The sequence below is a fragment of the Sitophilus oryzae genome, unplaced genomic scaffold, assembly GCF_002938485.1.
Source record: "Sitophilus oryzae breed Bouriz unplaced genomic scaffold, Soryzae_2.0 scaffold_1621_pilon_pilon, whole genome shotgun sequence".
NCBI classification, from domain to species: Eukaryota; Metazoa; Arthropoda; class Insecta; order Coleoptera; family Curculionidae; genus Sitophilus; species Sitophilus oryzae.
The window spans coordinates 1,958,921-1,977,628 of NW_022146305.1; the positions used below are offsets into that span (position 1 = coordinate 1,958,921).

At 34.6% G+C, this 18,708-nt stretch overlaps 2 protein-coding genes across 3 annotated transcripts; one reads left to right on the top strand and one right to left on the bottom strand.

Annotated features, from left to right (window-relative positions):
* Positions 1–57: 57 nt before the first annotated feature.
* LOC115880313 (85/88 kDa calcium-independent phospholipase A2) lies at positions 58–8,016 on the bottom strand. 2 transcript variants are annotated; one of them, XM_030897504.1, is made up of 14 exons: positions 7,900–8,016; positions 6,927–7,122; positions 6,778–6,868; positions 6,417–6,719; positions 6,162–6,356; positions 5,708–5,874; positions 5,400–5,590; positions 5,217–5,341; positions 4,876–5,125; positions 4,061–4,224; positions 2,207–2,391; positions 1,874–2,025; positions 1,692–1,807; positions 58–703 (listed from the first exon to the last, which is right to left on the bottom strand). In XM_030897504.1, the coding sequence occupies exons 1-14, from the start codon at positions 7,964–7,966 to the stop codon at positions 485–487; spliced, it is 2,421 nt and encodes an 806-aa protein (XP_030753364.1). In that variant the 5' UTR covers positions 7,967–8,016; the 3' UTR covers positions 58–484. The 2 variants fall into 2 exon arrangements, with proteins under 2 accessions (XP_030753364.1, XP_030753365.1); XM_030897505.1 differs by lacking the exon at positions 7,900–8,016 and adding an exon at positions 7,197–7,454 and having other exon boundaries at positions 59–703.
* Positions 7,381–18,415, top strand: LOC115880330 (eukaryotic translation initiation factor 3 subunit L). Its single transcript, XM_030897533.1, has 8 exons — positions 7,381–7,762; positions 8,065–8,319; positions 8,676–8,882; positions 9,982–10,222; positions 13,380–13,777; positions 15,618–15,746; positions 17,923–18,162; positions 18,223–18,415. Exons 1-8 carry the CDS (start codon positions 7,739–7,741, stop codon positions 18,355–18,357), a joined length of 1,629 nt encoding a protein of 542 aa, XP_030753393.1. The 5' UTR covers positions 7,381–7,738; the 3' UTR covers positions 18,358–18,415.
* The last annotated feature ends 293 nt before the right edge of the window (positions 18,416–18,708 follow it).

Genomic DNA, 18,708 nt, shown 5'->3' on the forward strand with positions numbered 1-18,708 from the left:
TCTTAAAAAGTTCTAACACAATTAATATAACTATCATTTTTTCAAAAAACAACATTTTTTTAAAATTTCATTTGTGTTATAAATTTCTCTAAGTTTATTATATAATTTTTAATCCCAATTTCATAATTTTTATTTGCAAACAAAACATTAATCAAAAATACCGGGTGTTGTTACACATTTCTTAATCTTTTTATATGACTAGAATTTTCCTATGACACATACACGTTTTTTTTTCACGAAATCTCCGAAGGAATGTATTAAGTATTTAGCTTTGACACACGCAAAAAAATATACCAGAGAAAGACAGATAGTAAAAAAAAAACGACGTCACGGTATGCGTCGAAATAAATATTACGTCTTCGCCTACCACGACGCAATTTTTTTTTCAAAACTGCGTATTTTTCAAGACGTCTTTTTTATCTCTTAATATATATCGTACAGTACGTTTACAGGGTTGAAAAAAAACGATTGTCTTTTTCGAGACCTAGCCGCGATGCAGTAGGTCCGCTAGCTCTCTCATCAGGGTGGTGTTCTCGTGCATGTAGGCCTTGGTTTCCCACAGCATGTTGCACAGTTTTTCGTCGCTTTTCTCGTCCATGGCGATTTCCTCGGACATTTGGGGGGAGAAGCGGAAATAGGGGACTCCCACGGAGGAGCACCAGGCCCGGGCTCGGTCCACGACCCTGCCGTCGCTCGCAGTGGCCTGTTTGGGAGAAGTTTTTGTTAAAAAAAAAACGTGCGAGTCCCATTGTGGGTTACTCTCTCTCTATATATATATTTTTTATGATTTAATTAGAAATGTACAGTTTTCAGATTTTCCCTATACTTGTAGTATAGAAGACGGTATTGCTGGCCGAATTTCATAGTTCTCGGTCAGCGGAAAATACCTTATAAATTTTGATTCCCTTGAGAGTGTTAATAGTTATTTTTTTCACTACGGGATATTGTTCAAGACACCTTTTTTATCTCTTAATATCATATAGAATACATTTACATTACATTATAAAAATGAAAGTAAAATAAAGAGATGAAGCATGTTTTAAACTGTTGTAAATTAAAATAACTAGTTTTTTACGTGTAAAAAACTTCCACAGAAGTATTTTCCATCCACAGATTGGAAAAGCATTCATAGGTTAGGATTAACTGTCAATGATCGTCGTTCAAAAATATTTTAATAATTTATTTCATAACTTTTTGCGGTCTTTACTGATAATTTATACCGTACGATCAAAAAAAAAAAAACGGCGTCAGCGATGGCTATGAAATGAAGGTCGCTGTCGTTTTATATGTAAATTTATATGGGAAATGTCATTGATCGTCACTTCCCAGCCAACTGGACGCGGTTTTTTTTTCGATTATACACAACACTGGAAAATGGACGTCAACAAAAAAGTTCATCTGTAATTTATTATGTTTTTATACTTTTTTACGGGTTATTTACATTTTTTACACGTATTTTACACCAAAACGTTATAAAAAAAAGAAAGACAAGCGTAAATCCGTTCAATGAACCTGCGGACGTAGATTTATTACGTTTTCTAACAACGTAAAAAAACCTACTTTTTTACGCGTAAAAAAATATTTTTTACATTAGTTTTTTACGCACCCATCCCTGATTTTTTTCCCGTAATTTTTGCTCGTGCTCTGACGAAAATCCAAGTAAATTAAATAGAAACATAATCAATTCCTACCTGATCAACGAGCAGAGTGCCCAAATTTTGCAGTCCCAAAAATACTTTCGTGGTGTCCCAAATACTTTCCGGCCTGTATACGTCGACAGCTTTCAGTTCTGTCACCGGAATGACACCTGAAAAAAAAAACGGATATATACAGGGCGTACAGAAAATTTTACATTAAAGGACAGATTTTTTACCTGTTCCTAGACTAATGACCACAGAGATTGGACATGCTTCTTCTTCCCTATTTCTGGCTTTCAAAGCGAGACAATGCTCGTGAATTTCGGTTAAGGCGTCTAATGTAGGGTTGTTGGCTATCAGACCACCGTCTAAGTATCTTTGGAACATTCTAAATACACCAAAAGAAACATATAGCCTGATATATATGTAAAAAACTTTTTATGAAGAGCTAAAAATCTACTTTTTCGAAAAAAAAAAAATATTTCCTTAAAAAAATGAACAAAAAAGAAACAGCTCTAAAAATTTAATTAAAATAATATTTTAAATAAAGATACGTTTAAAAAATGTACCTGTAATACGTTGGAGCGGCACCCGTGGCACGTGCCACTTGCCACACGTGCTGCTCTTCGGGTGGAGGGGGTAATTCGTAGGGGGAATCGTGTTTCACCCCCAAAATATTGTTGGGACTCGTATAGTTTCTAAACAAGTGCAATTCTGCCGGTTTTCTGTCAGCTAGCAGACCAGTTATCATTACCTATAAGAAAACAGTAAAAAAAACAACTAATTCTATAAGAATTTACAAAAAACACACATTTATTAATAAAATAACAACATACACACACCGGAAAAATCTAGGGATATCATTTTATTAAAGTTAAAAATAAATGTTTTGAATAAACAACCATATATTTGTAGGCCGATTCTTTCTACTTCGATTGAAACGAAGTAGTCACACTAGTTATTTCTAAATTTGGGATATTTGCAGAAGTGTTTGTGCATTTTTTGTCAAATGTATAAAAAGCACCTAGCATCAGTTGTTCGAATTTAACCTGTACTGGCTATGTTTTTATGATAACTGGCCAGAATTCATTCAAATAACTCTGTTTAGTATTAAACGACTTTATGGAGCGTAGACATCTTAACAGAGACGAAATGCTAAGGGCCATGGGTATGGTCGAAGCTGGAATGCGCCAAATCGACGTAGCTAGAGCATTAAATACAACGCAAAGCGTAATATCGCGATTAAGTGCACGCTACCGTGAAAGTGGTGATTTTGCTGAAAGGCACACAGGGCGATATCGCATTGCTACCCCTCAGCAAGATCATTTTTTACAATTAAATGCTCGACGCCGACCGACTCTTACAGCACCAGAGCTTAGTTTAATTCTCCAGGAAACACATAATGTAACCGTTAGTCCTGACACTGTTCGCAATAGATTAAGAGAGGTCAACTTAAGAAGCAGACGTTCCTGGAGAGCTCAACCCTTAACGAGATGAAATCGAGAGGTACGATATTTGTGGGCTTAAGATCATGTTCAGTGGTCGAATGAACAATGGGCCAATGTTCTCTTTACGGATGAGTCACGCTTTGGAATTCATCCGGATTCGAGAAGGCTTAGGGTATGGAGAGAACCGAGAAATCTTATTCGGTTGGATCATGTTCAGGAAGTGCACCCTTATCAAGGTGGAACAGTTATGGTCTGGGGAGGAGCCCAGTTAGGCCGAAAAACCGATCTCGTTTTTCATGAAAGGTTTCTAACATGAATATCGTGATTTAATTCTTGAGCCTGTCGTGTTACCATATGCCAATGATTTTGGGAGAAACTTCATTCTCATGCATGACAATGCACGGCCTCATACAGCCAGAGTGGTAAGTGGGTTTATCAATGCTCATCAATTAAACATCTTACCCTGGCCGGCACAATCTCCTGACCTCAACCCCATCGAGCACGTATGGGACGCGGTCCAAAGAAGAATTTTGAGAATGGGTATGCCTCGTGAAACTCTTAGGGATCTGGTTCGGGCCGTGAATGCAGCGTGGCAGGCTGTACCTCAAGAAGAGATCGACAACCTGATCAGGAGCATGGAGAGATGATGTAGGGCTGTAATGAACAGTAGAGGAGGCCATACCCTTTATTAAGTAAAAATGGTTTTTATCTTTTTTTTTAATTCACAGTTTAGAATAAAAAAAAAATGTGTGCATTTTTTTGAGTTCATTAAAAATCAAGGTAAATTTGAAAAATTCGGTAAATTTCGCATTTTTATTTCCAATACGTCCTGTAAACTATTTGTTTATTTTAATTTTATTATATCAGAAATGCAAATAATAAAATTACTGACGATGGCTGGATAAAATTGTAATATCCCTAGACTTTTCCGGTGTGTGTATTTCAGTATTATTTTCCTAATGTTTAAGTACTTACTTTGGGATGTTTGATATCGGACATCACAGTTTCAGAACCAAAAGTTTCCTTCATGACATTCTCCAAGTTTTCGCTACAGTAAGGCCGACTACCCACAAAAGTCTGTTCCTTCAGTCTAAAATACAAGCACTGGCACTCTTTCATCGTTTTTCCAGAAGCTATACCTGTAAAAATTAGGAAAAAAAAAATGAAAAATTGCAAAAAAATAACGCTTACTATGTTCGAAACTATTGACCATAAATAATACATAGAGACGCGAATTTGAATGGTATCCTGTAGCCAACATCTATTATAATAACGTCACGCCAGGGCAAACATAATTCCTTGTTAAATCGTTGGTCCCTTTAAGAGACATAATGATTTTATGTTTGTTTCAACGTTAAGTTTGAAAGAACTGTATCTATAGTAGAGAAAATATACGATTGTAAAATAAAATTTCTACATTATTATAAAAAAACATTTTTGTACCATAGACCATAAAAATAAATAGAGAAGTAATTTAATCGGAATTTTGTAGCCAGCATAAAACTTGATGGCGTCACACCAGGGCAAATATGTCCTTGTTTGTTTCCGTCTCAGAGAAAGGACGACTTTAAAACGGTTTCCAAGTAACGTCAGGTACAACTGTATCTATAGGCTAATTTTTTTGGCACACCACATAATAAAATGACAGAAAAAGTCTAGAAATATTAGAAGTCTAAAAAATCTAATATATTATTAAAAAAAATGTATCATAGACCATAAAAATAAATAGACCCATAATTTAACAGGTATATTGTAGCCAACATAAAAGACATTGACGTTGCGGTACTCACCCAGAGCTAAGATGCCTCCGGTACTCGTTCCAGCAACCCAGTCGAAACAGAAATTTATCGGCCTCTGGAACACCGACTCCAATTCCAGCAGCATCTGGACCAATACCAGTCCTCTGATTCCACCTCCGTCCAAGCATAACAGTCGACCTTTTTTTGGAAAATCGTTTTTCTTGTGCTTTTTGGCCGCTATCTCCATACCGGCCACTGCCAGCATCTGATTGAGCACGTCTCTGTTTGTTGGACCAATAACCTAGAGAAAATGCGATATAGTGCATACAGAAATGCTTGAAAACAGAGCTACAACTATAAACTGCTAAATATATATTTTTTTAAAAACTCACCTTAGGTGGTGGAATTCCATCAAAGGTACCGTCGTGGACGCAACCCTCGGTACATCCTTCAGTACCCGGAGGACACCTCCTAGCTCCCACGGCGTGAAGGTAGTACAAAATCTTATTTTCCTGATCTAAAAATTCGAAATTAAATTAATTTAATTTAAAGAAAAAAAAAAAAGAAAATCGTACCTTTAGTAATCATGTGCCTGGGTGATTCCCCCGCGTAGTTCAGCACGTCCAAATCAGCCCCAAACACGATCAGAGCTTGCAAAATCGAAATAAACCCGCATTTTACAGCTAGATGTATCGGTCTGTTACCATCTTTATCGGGGAGGTTAGATTTGGCCTGTCTACTTAAGAGAGCAACTGCGCAACTCAATCTAAGCAAAAAAAAAGGAAAAAAGTTGGTTATATTCTTTATGACGTCACGTTAGTGGGCCGTTAAGCTCCGCCTTTTAAGGTGACGTCACGACGAGATGTTGCCGGTATTTAGTCACCTGTTTCTCTCGACCATGACGTGCAGAGCTGTCTTGTGCTCGAAATTCACGGCGTTTATGTTGCAGTTGACGTCAATGAGGGCATCGATCACTTGACGTGAATTAGCCCAGTGTAACGGGGTACCGCCGTGCTTCATGTCGTTTTGGTACAGGGTGTTGGGATAATCCTGTCAGAATATTAAAAAATATGTTTTTTTTTGTATATTAAATACCAGTAATACTAGAAAAACATATTGACAATGCTGCTCAAATTTTAATATTTTTATATTGAATAAGTTTATTTTTAATATTACACTAAGATAAATAAAAAAAAAGCGTCGGAGTTGGCTTGGAAGGTAATTTTGTAGATAAGAAGGTAATTTTCTATTCATTTTTTAACACAAACAGCATAAATAAATATAGATTTTTTTTTAATTTTATTGAGGAATAATTTATTAGTTTTTAGTTCACTAACCTGCAAAAAATTTCCTACATATCCTGGCTCGCTATAATCCCCATCCCCTGTAGCCGTTTTGTTTACATCGGCCCCCGCAATAAGCAACGCCTTCACACAATCAGGCTTATCAGCCAAACAGGCCATATGCAAAGGCGTGTGGCCGTTTTGGTTGCGAGAATTCAAACACTTCGGCGGAGAACCCTGAGCCAGAGCCTAAAATCAATCCCTACTGTTATAAAAACCATCAAAAATCATATAAAAATATTTATTTACAGCAATTATATCTTTGGTAGTACTGGCCGCATAATGGAACACGGAATTCCCGTCCCAATCCAAGTGTTCCAATGAACAATTCGCCGCTACTAGCATTTGAACCGTTTTAAGATTGTGCGTGGTGATGGCAACTTGCAGAGGCGACATACCCTTCTCACTGTCGCTACTGTTTAGAAAGCAATTCACTTTGGGATTGTTAAAGGAGTCGTAGAGAGCAAAATATGCAGCTAGATGGGCCACAGTCCATGTGGGATGCTCCGACAAGACGTCACAAATTTTCTGGAGTCCATTTATGTTATACATCTAAAAAAATCACACTATTTTCTTAAAAAAGCCTTTAAATAAAATTAAAAACTCTTACCTCCTTTGCAATCTCAATAAATACCGGCAACTTGTCATGTAGTATGGTAAATTTAACTTCAGCATCGTCCAAGTTGTTTGCACGGAACAAACTTCAAATGAAAACTTATTTTCATCTTACTCTGTATAATATAAGGGTAAATAGCTTACCTGAAGGTTTGGACTAGAGTTTCCGTAGTCGGTCTGTGCAGAACTATCTCGAAGGTAGGTCTGTTTGAGGTTTTTTGAGGTAAGTACAGGACTAGACCATCCTCTCTCATATGGATCTCTCTGGAAGCAAAAGAATCCGATCGACAGTCTGTAACTTTGTTTGAGGGGACGTCGTTATTGAGAAAACTACGTAACACTGCAAAACACAGAAAGAATACTCTAGAAAAGTGAGAAAACAATCTAAAACTAGTAGTTTTTCGCTAGTCTTACCATCGAAACCTGCTGCGAGCATCGTGAATTAAATTTACTCTCTTTGTTGTACTAGTTTATGGGAAAAACATAGTTCAATTCGGGCGTTATCTAACGCACAAAACAAAATCTGCCAATAGAACTTTGTAACATTTAAAAAATTCCAGGAAAATTTGGTTAACCTTTAATTGTAGCTATGTTTACTGCACTTACGTGGTTTTATAATTCGTCATCAGTCTTTTGTCATTGACTATTTTAATTCTTATTTTCTCAATTGATAATTTTTTATCTCATAGGCTATATAATAAACAATCCCTTATCAGTCAGACAGTTCAATTAGCGATGACCTTTCATCTAAATAACTTAAAATATAAAAAAAAATCGAAAGAAAAAATTTGTTCCGTTCGTAGGATCATTAAACACTACAAACAGCTGTCAAAATTGCTGTCAAATGTCAAATACATATTTTTGACGTTTGTGTTGAGCTTTTCGAGGTGGTTTTTAAGAATTTCAAAGTATTTTAGCGTATTTTCTGAAGATAATTGAATAAAATACAGTAGAAAATGTATAACGAAGAGTACGAACAGGTATTTATCCAATTACACGATCAAAATCGATCGGAAAAGTCGATTTTACGTGTTTTTACAGTAGTAATGTCCGTCGTACATGTGGACCGGAATAAACATAGAAATGGAATATAAACTAAAATAAAATCTAGGCATACCGACTTGTTTTGCAGGAACCAAGCCCATAATTAAGTTAAAATACAATTTAGGCAGTAAATTCACCATTTTATCTTGTAAAAATTATGACATTTTGTGCCAATTCAAAGCCTACTTTTTGACAGGTTATTTCATAGAATATTTTCGAAAATTTCTTCTATTCGTAGGGCTACAACGACTATGACGATTACGGGGTGCATACAGGGGATCCGAATTTGGACGAATTCAACAGGCAACAATATAAAATACCAGAGACCGTAAGAAATTTTTTGGTTTACTTTCGAAACAATGTTAACGAAGGGTTGATTTTTGAACTGCAATCGTTGTACGAGCATTCCTGGCCGAAGTTGACGGAAGATTACTTTGAAAAAAGGCCGTGGCCTGATCATAATGAAGTTAAACCAATAGTTGATGATGATCCGGTAAGTGTAACTGGAATCTTACCTTCATTTTTAATAGTTACTTTCATATCATTAACGTTTTGAGACACATTGGTTAGTTTGTTCTTAACTTGATCGCCTCTATCCTTTAGTTCTTCTCTAATTTTTTCTTTCATCTGTTCTGATTTGTTTAAAAACTGTTGCTTGTAGTGATCCATTTTGTATCAAAGATTCTATATTTCTTTAAATAAAATATACATAGTTAAGTCTACAGTAACTTTGTGATGGGGATAGTTGTATTGATTTTATTACATAATTTATAGATATTGATTATTTTCACCTGTTTAGATAAAAAAAACATGAATATTTTATGAATGTGACAATATTTTCTTTTTCAGGTTTTTATGATTTTGTATAAAGAACTCTATTTTCGGCATATCTATGCTAGAATTCAAGGGGGACCGAATTTAGAGCAAAGATTCGGTTCTTTCTACAATTATTGTGATCTGTTCAATTATATTTTGAGTGCCGAGGTACCAGTACCTTTGGAACTACCCGATATATGGTTGTGGGAGCTTATTGACGAGTTTGTCTATCAATTTCAGGTAAGATCTGTATAAAAATCAACGGCTAAAGAATACAAGGACGCGTCACGCGCAAAATCTGTGACGTAAATTATAGGACGCCATTTTTTTGGTGCCAAACAAATGGGGTGACACCAAACGGTTTGATTAAACTTGATTTTTTAGATATGCTATTTTATTAAAATTAGGTAACGATTTGAATAGTAATAGTTGAAATACATGGAATGTTGCACTTATTCTTGTTTTTTATTAAAGTTTTACGTAAATAGGGTTGATTAAAAACAAAAATCATTGGATCATGCAGTTTTCTTTTATATTTTAATATTTAACTGTGATTTTGCAAAAAATATTAGATTGGTTAGCATTTGGGTTGCTTTGGTTAGCTTTTCTTTGTGGAGGGTGTTAAGCTGTGGTTTTTATGTTTTAATAATTAACTGTGGTAATGTGTGTGTGTAAAAATATTATTAGATTTATTATTAGATTGGTTAGCATTTCAGACACTTTTAAATTATTTTTTTTTTGGTTCAAAAGTGATAAAAAGGTAATTTTTTATGTATTTATGCTTACAAAAATGGAAAATGAAAATCAAGCATTTCCATAGGAACTTTTTTATTTTCCTGAGTTTGTAAACGCTTCTAAAAGGCAAAAATATATTTATTTTTTATATAACTGAGCTATTCTAAAGCCAATTAAATTTCCTCAGAAAATGGATACAGTTTATTTCCGCAGGAAAATTTTTATTTTCCTCGATTCGTGAATGCGTCTAAAAGGCAAAAATATATTTATATTTTATATAACTGATTTCAGCTATTCTAAAGTCTAATAAATTTCCTTAGAAAATGAAAACAGCTTATTTCCGCAGGATTCTCAGAATTTCAGAAAAATATCAAAAATAAAACGCAAAATGTATTTTTTTTATAACAGATTTCAGTTATTCTAAAGTGAGAAATTCGGAAATTACGCATTTCCGCAGGAAAATTTATGTTTTCCGTGGTCCACAGTAGCTGTTTAAAGAGAAATTTTTTTTTTTCTAATAACTGATAAAGTTGACCCTTTGGTCCTTGTATTGTTTAGTCATTGATAAATCTGTGGTAATTTTTAATAAACCCGATTTTTTTAGTCTTTTTCACAATACAGAGCCAGATTACAGAAAAAAACCGCTGCCGAATTGGACACGTTGAATTCTAACAATAAGGTGTGGAACGTGCTTTGTGTTTTAAACGTTCTTCACTCTTTAGTCGATAAAAGTAACATTAAGCAACAATTAGAGGTGTATGCCAGCGGCGGCGACCCCGACTCAGTGGCGGGGGAGTTCGGACGACATTCCCTCTACAAAATGCTGGGCTACTTCAGTTTAGTTGGTAAATTTTTGTTTGTTTTTTCAGGGTTGGCATGATTTAAATCTGGTGATTTTTTTAATTTTAATCTTGCGATTTAAATAAAAAAAAAATAATTTTATTGAAACTTTATAATAAATAAAAAAATAACTGTAAAAGTTATAAAAAGCTGCGGTTTTTTGAGAGATGACAAACGCACCGTAGAATTGTTAAAGTTATCGATATCCGGCAGAGTTATAAAGATTTAGCCATTTAGGATAGGTCTTTAATTGGAGATAACTTCTAGTCAATTGGAAATACGATTTATACAGACCGGACCACCGTAGTAGTAACATAGGCAGAACCCAAGAACGGTAAAATAATAGGATTGCTCATCCTCATAAGACGTACGTTCGCCTCTTCCCGCGCTTCAGCTGACAGTTGTGACGTCATTGTAGTCCTTGTCAAAGCCTTCGTGGCCTTGTCATGATAGTGTGTATTATTAGTTGCCTATGGTAAACTCCTCATAAGACGTACGTTCGCCTCTTCCCGCGCTTCAGCTGACAGTTGTGACGTCATTGTAGTCCTTGTCAAAGCCTTCGTGGCCTTGTCATGATAGTGTGTATTATTAGTTGCCTATGGTAAACTTATAAAAATAACAGCTGAGAAATTTTCAGTTAATTATTTTGTCAATTTTAAATGTGAAAAAGGTGTCTTTAAAGTTTTTAGAGCTATAGAGTGTATAAATACGTTCATTTTGTGTTGTGGATTGTGACAAAGTGCATACCAAGTGCCTACGATTTTGTTTATTAATTATTTTAAAGCAAAATATGGAAGTACTCTAAAAAGAATGCTTGCAAAAGGTGATGCTGGGAACTGCTGTTCTTAAAAATGCAGTGTCCGAGTATTTAGTACGATTTATACAGTTAATTTTCTATACTGCATACATATAAGGTGTTTAAATAAATAAACTAAATAATGAACGTTTTGTATTCGGCAACCAATAATGCACGTGTGTGTATTATTGGTTGCCGGATAAGGACTAATAACCATGACAAGGACTACAATGACGTCACAAAGCGAGTAGTTTTCGCATGCACCTGGCGGACACTTTTGGCTGAATGAGCAGTCCTATTAGGTTAGTAGTAACATAGGCAGAATCGGACGAATTAGCGTATACCCGTCCGCCGGATAAAAAGCAGGCGAAAAAATGCCATAAAATAAAAATAGGTAGATATGTGATAAGAATGTTTCAGAATTTGAATTTATTCGTGTTTTAATAGCCTAAACGAATACATTGATTCTCGCGACAGTTCTCGTGTAAAATTTATTTTTTAAGTAAAATAATGGATGCTTACGAAGTTCGTGAGAAAATTCAAATTGTAAAATGGTATTTCCAAAATAGGTCTTATCGGAATATACAAACAATTTTTCCACAAACTTTTGTAAATAGGCCAATTCCATCTTTACCTACTGTATCAAGAGTTATTAATAATTTTGAAACACATGAGTGCTTGTTCCCACAAAAACACAAAAAGCCTGATGTGTTGATTAATGAAGAACAGGAGTTAAAGCAAGTGTTCATTTGTGCTACCGCGGATCAAAATCCCACGTTTTCAAGTAATCAAATTGCTGAGGTGGTTGTCCTGCCCACAATGCCCGTATCGATCAAGAATATTTGAACAATACTTTTCCCAACCGTTTAATTAGTGGACATGGAACTATTTTGTGGCCCGCTAGATCACCAGATCTTTCTCCCAATGACTTATTTTTGTGGGGTTATGTAAAATCGAAAGTGTATGGTCATAATAGGGCTCATAATCTGGATGAGCTTCAAGGAAAAATACGAGAGGCTTTCCAAACTATTAGCCCTAATATGTTAGCCAATGTCAGACGGGGATTTTACGACCGCGTAGGCTTGTGGCTAGTACAAGAAGATGGTCTTTTTGAACACTTTTTATAACTTTTTCTTATTTAGAGTAATATTTTATTTTTTTTTTGGTGCACTGCATAGACAAACTAACAAAAGCAAGACGCGTCAACGCTGTACTGCAAAACGGTAACAAGTTTGATAAGAGTTTATTACCGCGCTTGCGTCAACTGGCCTTTTAGACGAGGACGGTTTACTTATGGATTGTGTATTTTGTAGTAGCCTTTTAGACAAGGATGTTTAAAAAGCGTTTATTAAAATCAAATAAATTTATTTCCATCGGTAAAATAAACAATAATTTCTGGACATAACAGATATAAAAACAAAAGTTAAATAAACGAAAACGTATTTCTCTTATTAAAATAACAAAAAAGATGATAAAAAAACAACAGTTATGGTAAACGAAATAAAAGCATTCTTCAAAAGGTACAAAAAAATAATTATGTATGTTATAATATTAATAATAGGAACAACAAGAAACATCTTAAAAATATACAACTTTTTCAAATATAAAACAAAAACATAAACTTCACATTTTCACAAGAATTTGCAAAAATATTAACATTTCGAGTCTATTATAAAATATAAAGCACGAAAATTCAAATCATAAAAAGATTAAAAAGATAGAGATTCTTATAACTTACAGTCAATTTGTAGGACCTTCGTTTTGTCTACGTTAGCGATGTAATCACAATAATATGTATAATCACAGTAATTATTATGTTCTTCATAAATGTAAAATGTATTAAATTATTTGTTTTCGTTTTGTACGCTAATAAAATAATAGTAATAACCAAACAAAATGCAAAATCAGGAATTCAACAGTTCGTTCAAGGCAAAAACGTTTTTCCTTTTATTTAGGTTAGGTTTGACGAGTGCGACTGCGCGATGATTTCTGACTCAACTGGCCAGCGCAAAAACAATAATTCGACTTCCTCAATCCTTTGAAAAGTCTTGCTTTTGTTAGTTTGTCTATGGTGCACTGTCGTGACTTCATGTCGTATTCCTAGTCTGTCACGACCGACCCGTCCAAGCACAACTGCAACTGTGTACTGCCTGACTAGCCGACTAGCCGGCAGTGAATCTCGAGTACGAGCGCAAAACGGCTAAACGTAAATCGTCCGGCAACTTGCTATGTTACTAGTAGCCTGGTCTTCTCTGTATATTGGTTTTGAATCAAAATCAAAAAAATCTAATTTTTAAAAAAAAAGTCATGATTTTTTCCAACCCTGGTTTTTTTCCTAAATCGGTTTTAAACGATACATTTTCTAGGTTTGTTGAGACTACACTCTCTCTTGGGCGACTACTATCAAGCCATCAAAGTGCTGGAGAACATAGAAGTGCACAAGAAATCCCAGTACGCGCATATTCCAGCTTGTCAAATATCGACGTCGTACTACGTCGGTTTCGCCTACATGATGATGCGCCGGTACTCCGACGCGATACGTACCTTCTCCAGTATTCTGCTCTACATTCAGCGCACGAAACAGCTGTTCGCTTCGAAAACGTACCAGCACGACCAGATCAACAAGCAGACGGATCAGATGTACCACCTGCTGGCCATATGCCTGGTACTGCATCCGCAGTGCATCGACGAGAGTATTCAGCAGACTCTGCGGGAAAAGTCGTACCACGAGAAGATGTACAAGATGCAGATCGGGGATCTACAGGCGAGTACTATCACCTGGAAAAAACGATTAAATTTCTTTTATGGATTTTGATGGTCGATTATATACAGGGTCGTTTTTATGTATGGAAACGGTCGATTATTATTAGGTAAAATATCCGCAAAAAGTTAAATTTAAGTTATCTATACCACAGATTAGGTATACTATATGTATAGAGATAAAAATCTTATCCCTAATTCGTGGTACGAAAATTGTTTTTTATGACGATGTGCAAACGAGTAAAATTTCCTGTGCGCAAAAATAAACTCGCGCAAAATAACAATAAACAGCGTAATAGAGAGATATCGCTAAACCGAATAGCGTGCATGGACGTTAATAAGGCCAGGCGTTATTTCCTTTACGTGAGGTGGTATTAACTCTCTTCATTTATAGTTATCGGATCGGAAAGAATTCTGTTCGCGTCGCGTCCGCTATTTAAACTTAACCTAACTTTTAATTCAAAACTTTGAAATTGTTTTGTTTACTAGGTATTTTAAAACAGTGGGTTTAGGTTTAGGGCAACAAGCAACAAATTCTCTTAGAAGGGCTAAGTCGTCATCTGCTGTAAACCTAAGCCTCTTTATAGGTTCTTTAATATTGGAAGAGGCGGAATCCATATTTTGGGCCATATTTATTTAATTAAAACTAATCCCAGCTACTTAAATATCAAATTACCTAATAAAACTAAAGTAATGATTCAAAACAATTCAAACATAACCTAAAATAAAAGATCTCGCCGGCCGGCCCCGGTTGTCAGATATCCGCACATGCCCATTTAAGCAATTTTTAAACGTTATTTAGAAATAGCGCTTGGTGTAATTGATCCGCAAATTACGTCAGGCGGTAACGTTATTAGCGGGTGTTAATTAAGTTAAAAATTGACTCGCGCGCATATCGTAACCATGATAAGGTACGCGTAAATACTGCATGACGCTATTCGGTTTTCCGATATCTCCCTAATAACTGTGCCGGTCAGGCGCTGTGCACAATTTTAGAGGCCATAAGTGGGCGTGCTCTATGTGCGCAAACTAGTAACCTAACTAGTGCCCGATTCCGAAAATTGGACCCACGACAAAAAAATAAAGAAAAAACAAAATTTATAATCTCTATACTAATATATAAAATCCTTAAGTGACTGACTCACTGATTAATCACGATCCTGCTCAAACCGCTCAACGTAAGAAGCTCAATTTTGGCATACAGGTTGATTCTAGGGTGTAGAGGTTCGATAAGAAGGGATTCTTCGAAATTCCAGTTTCAAGGGAAAAGAAACCACCCCTCAAATTTTACAATATTTTTTATTTAAAAAACGGTCAAGTTTCCGAAAAAACGCTTAAACACGTATGCTTTATTTTGTTTTTTTTTACATATTTTAAGATTTTTTAAAAATGTATACAGGGTGTTTCGAAAAATCTGGTCATTGATTAATCACGATCCTGCTTAAAGCGCTTGATGTAAAAAGCTGATTTTTGGATTCACACGAAATTACTTCAAAAATCGGTTCATAATTTAAATATTGATGAATAGATATTTTTATATAGTTTTATAAAATTTACAATTATTTTATTTACTAATTTGAATAATCGACCGTTTCCGTACATAAAGGCGACCCCGTATTTTGTTTTGGTTGGTCTATTTTGATGATTTTTTTATGCAATTCGTAGCTAAATTACTTACGTACTTTATACAGGGAAAAACAAAATGTTGTTATTTTGGTGAAAGTTTAAACACCCTAGAACACAATAAGATATTAAAGTTTAAATTTTTTTTCAGGATATTTAATACAAAACTCGACCTTTTTTTGGTGCACCCTGTATAATGATTCTTTTTTTTCGGTTTTTAGGAGTTCGAAAATAGTTTCGTGTACGCTTGTCCGAAATTTTTGTCGCCTTATCCGCCCCCCACCAACTCGATTCCCGACGATTATTCCAAGGAAGTGATTCAACATCAGACGCAAGTTTTTATGGATGAAGTAAGTATAGTAATCGCAAAACATTTCCCGATGCACGTCTTCAATCATATCTAGTGATGTAAAATTTCCAGAAATATACAGGGTGGCGCACCTCATTCGCCTCATCGAACTAAATCATTTCCATAGATCCAGTGACGTACCGTGACTTTGAATTTTGAGACCAAAAACTGACAAATAATTTGTGAAAAAAATCATATTACAGCTATATGTTTTATTTTGCATAAAAATGTTAACTAATAAGTTAGAATAATTATATTTCTTTCCTAACTAAGTGGTTTTATCGCTAAATTTAACTAAAGCTAAGTACAACACAAATCTTAAATACGTGGACTGTTATAACAACAAATACATCGTAAAAGACTATTTTGGTAGCATTCTGAACGAGGATTCAAGTTAAACTTTTTAGAAAATAATTTAAAGGAAAAATGAACCTGCTCAGATGCTTGTTCCGAGTAAAATTCTAGAGCTCTATGATTTGCTTTTATAAACTCTGGCACATGATGCAGAATTGCATGAATCTTTGGAGTTATCTTAATACCTAAGTTGAGTATTTCCAATCTAAATTGTTCAATGTCATGTTCAAAATATTTGTTTAGTGCTTGACCAAAACAACTCGAAACTACTTGATTGAATGCAGAAAACACTGCAATATATTTATTTCCAAAAAAAAAAAGATTTTTAGGTTTTTGCTTGTCAAAATTTTGAATAGGATTCTTTACCGGGCGATAACGTCTTCAAAATATCCACTTTCTTTAAAAGTTGTCTGGCGTTATTTCCGTTACATTTTCCATAATGATCTAGTTTCAATCCAGCTTTTTTTATCCATTCTGTTACAACATTGGTATTCTCCAATAATTCAAGACAATCAAATAGTTTTTGAACCACACCTAACAAAAGGTGAAGCTCAGGAGGGGAAATATACTTTAAGACAGGTACAGTTTTCTAAAAAATAATTGCCCTTTTTTATATGGTTCATTGAACAACAGTTTAAAAAATACAAAAAAAAAATATTTCAAACAAAAACGCTTACTAAAATCTTTGGCTTTTGTTATATTTCCTCCAGATTGTTGCCATAAATTTGTATTTTCTGTAATACTTTTTATAGTTCTGAATGATCCTTTAATTTCCATTTCCTTTACATTTACATTATACCATGAGCAAGTGTGAGTGGATGAATTTGACCGAAGACCAAGGAGAATCATAATAAGCTTAAAGTCAGCGGCAAAAGTATAGGAACAAATTCCACAAATGGACTGCAGATCTAACGTCTCAAAGAGGCTTTTAATGTTAACATAAGATTCAGACAACTTTGGTCCTAAGCCAATTATGAATAGTTTATTAATTCCAGCACTTTTATATTTCTTGAAATATTCAGGATCATTTTCAGGGGGCACATTCAGACAAACTTTAAGTGATCCACCACCACTATCAATGCCAATTTTTACATCAAAATCTTGAGATAATTCTCTAATTTCCAAAATATATGATAGAAGACCAGATAAATCTGAGCAGTATACAAAAATTAATATTAACTGAATTAACATTTTTCCTTTAAATTATTTTCTAAAAAGTTTAACTTGAATTCTCGTTCAGAATTCTACCAAAATAGTCTTTTACGATGTATTTGTTGTTATAATAGTCCACGTATTTAAAATTTGTGTTGTACTTAGCTTTAGTTAAATTTAGCGATAAAACCACTTAGCTAGGGAAGAATTATAATTATTCTAACTTATTAGTTAACATTTTTATGCCAAATAAAACATATAGCTGTAATATGATTTTTCTGACAAATTAAGTCACGGTACGTCACTGGATCTATGGAAATGATTTAGTTGTTCGATGATTTTGAAAGAACTCATTATGGCCATTAAAAAATTACCAATTTTACAATTTATATATTTTTTATTTTGAATCATATAAAAACCGAACAGTGTTGGTATCTGGGAGATTTTTGACACGAGAAATTTGATTTTGATATCAATTCGACTCCTACTTGTAGAGATCGCCACCTGAATATTTTTAACTGGTTTGAAGACCAATAACTTTTCGTCTGTACCATAGACTAATGTCACGTACTAGAAATAGTACGTACGTGTTTCAAATTCAGCTCTCACCATTGGGAGAGCCGAATTTGTAACGCCCTGTAGATCAGTATTACAAGATAAGGGTTATCTAGGTGCAGCAACAAAGGATGTTGCCGACCATCAGGAGCTACCTGAAACTGTACACGACCCTGCCTCTGAGCAAACTGGCCACGTTTATGGCTCAGAACAACCGCAACGACGGCCAGTGGGACTTGGACAAGGAGACTCAGACGCTCCTGATCCATTTGCTCTGCTTCAAGCACAAAATGAAGAACGTGGTGTGGTCGAAAGGCGCCTCTGGGCTGGAGGGAAAATTCCAGAGCGGATCCGAGGTGAAAATTCTGAGACTGGCGGCTTTCCCGTAAACCTAACCCTATTTTTTGGATTTTTAGCTGGATTTCTATATCGATAACGACATGATTCACATTGCCGATACTAAGGTTGCTCACAGATACGGAGATTTCTTCATCAGGAAGATTCTAAAGTTTGAGGATATCAACAGGAAGCTTCACCATCTTAGGTTATGAATTATATAATTTTTTTTTATCTTTTTCTTAAACGAAATAAATTCAAAGAAGGAGGGTGTAAAAGTGTTTTATTTATCTATAAGTAATTTTGTTTACAGAGGAAACATTATCTACATGTAAAAAGTAAAAATCTATATCACAACATTTCTTCAAAATAAAAAACTATCAAAATTTCATATTAATTATATAAGTATGTTCTTTTTTTTTCTTTTAGAATTATTAAACTTTTCCAAAAATACATAATAAAATTATTTTTTTAATACAGCTAAAACAGGCAAAGTATATATTTTAAGTTCTTTAATATATCACATGTTAGTTTCCTTAAATAAGGTACTTTTAAAAATAACACAC

What these genes read in the sequence shown, in the direction of transcription:
- LOC115880330 (XM_030897533.1), top strand. Translation starts at nt 7,739, where the DNA reads ATGTATAACGAAGAGTACGAACAG. An exon ending in ATAACGAAGAGTACGAACAG is followed by an intron (nt 7,763 to 8,064) that starts GTATTTATCCAA and finishes TTCTATTCGTAG; the next exon opens with GGCTACAACGACTATGACGA. An exon ending in AATTCCAGAGCGGATCCGAG is followed by an intron (nt 18,163 to 18,222) that starts GTGAAAATTCTG and finishes TTGGATTTTTAG; the next exon opens with CTGGATTTCTATATCGATAA.
- LOC115880313 (XM_030897504.1), bottom strand. Translation starts at nt 7,966, where the DNA reads ATGGTGAATTTACTGCCTAAATTGTATTTTAACTTAATTATGGGCTTG. An exon ending in CTACCAAAGATATAATTGCT is followed by an intron (nt 6,357 to 6,416) that starts GTAAATAAATAT and finishes GATTGATTTTAG; the next exon opens with GCTCTGGCTCAGGGTTCTCC. An exon ending in CAGGCACATGATTACTAAAG is followed by an intron (nt 5,342 to 5,399) that starts GTACGATTTTCT and finishes TCGAATTTTTAG; the next exon opens with ATCAGGAAAATAAGATTTTG.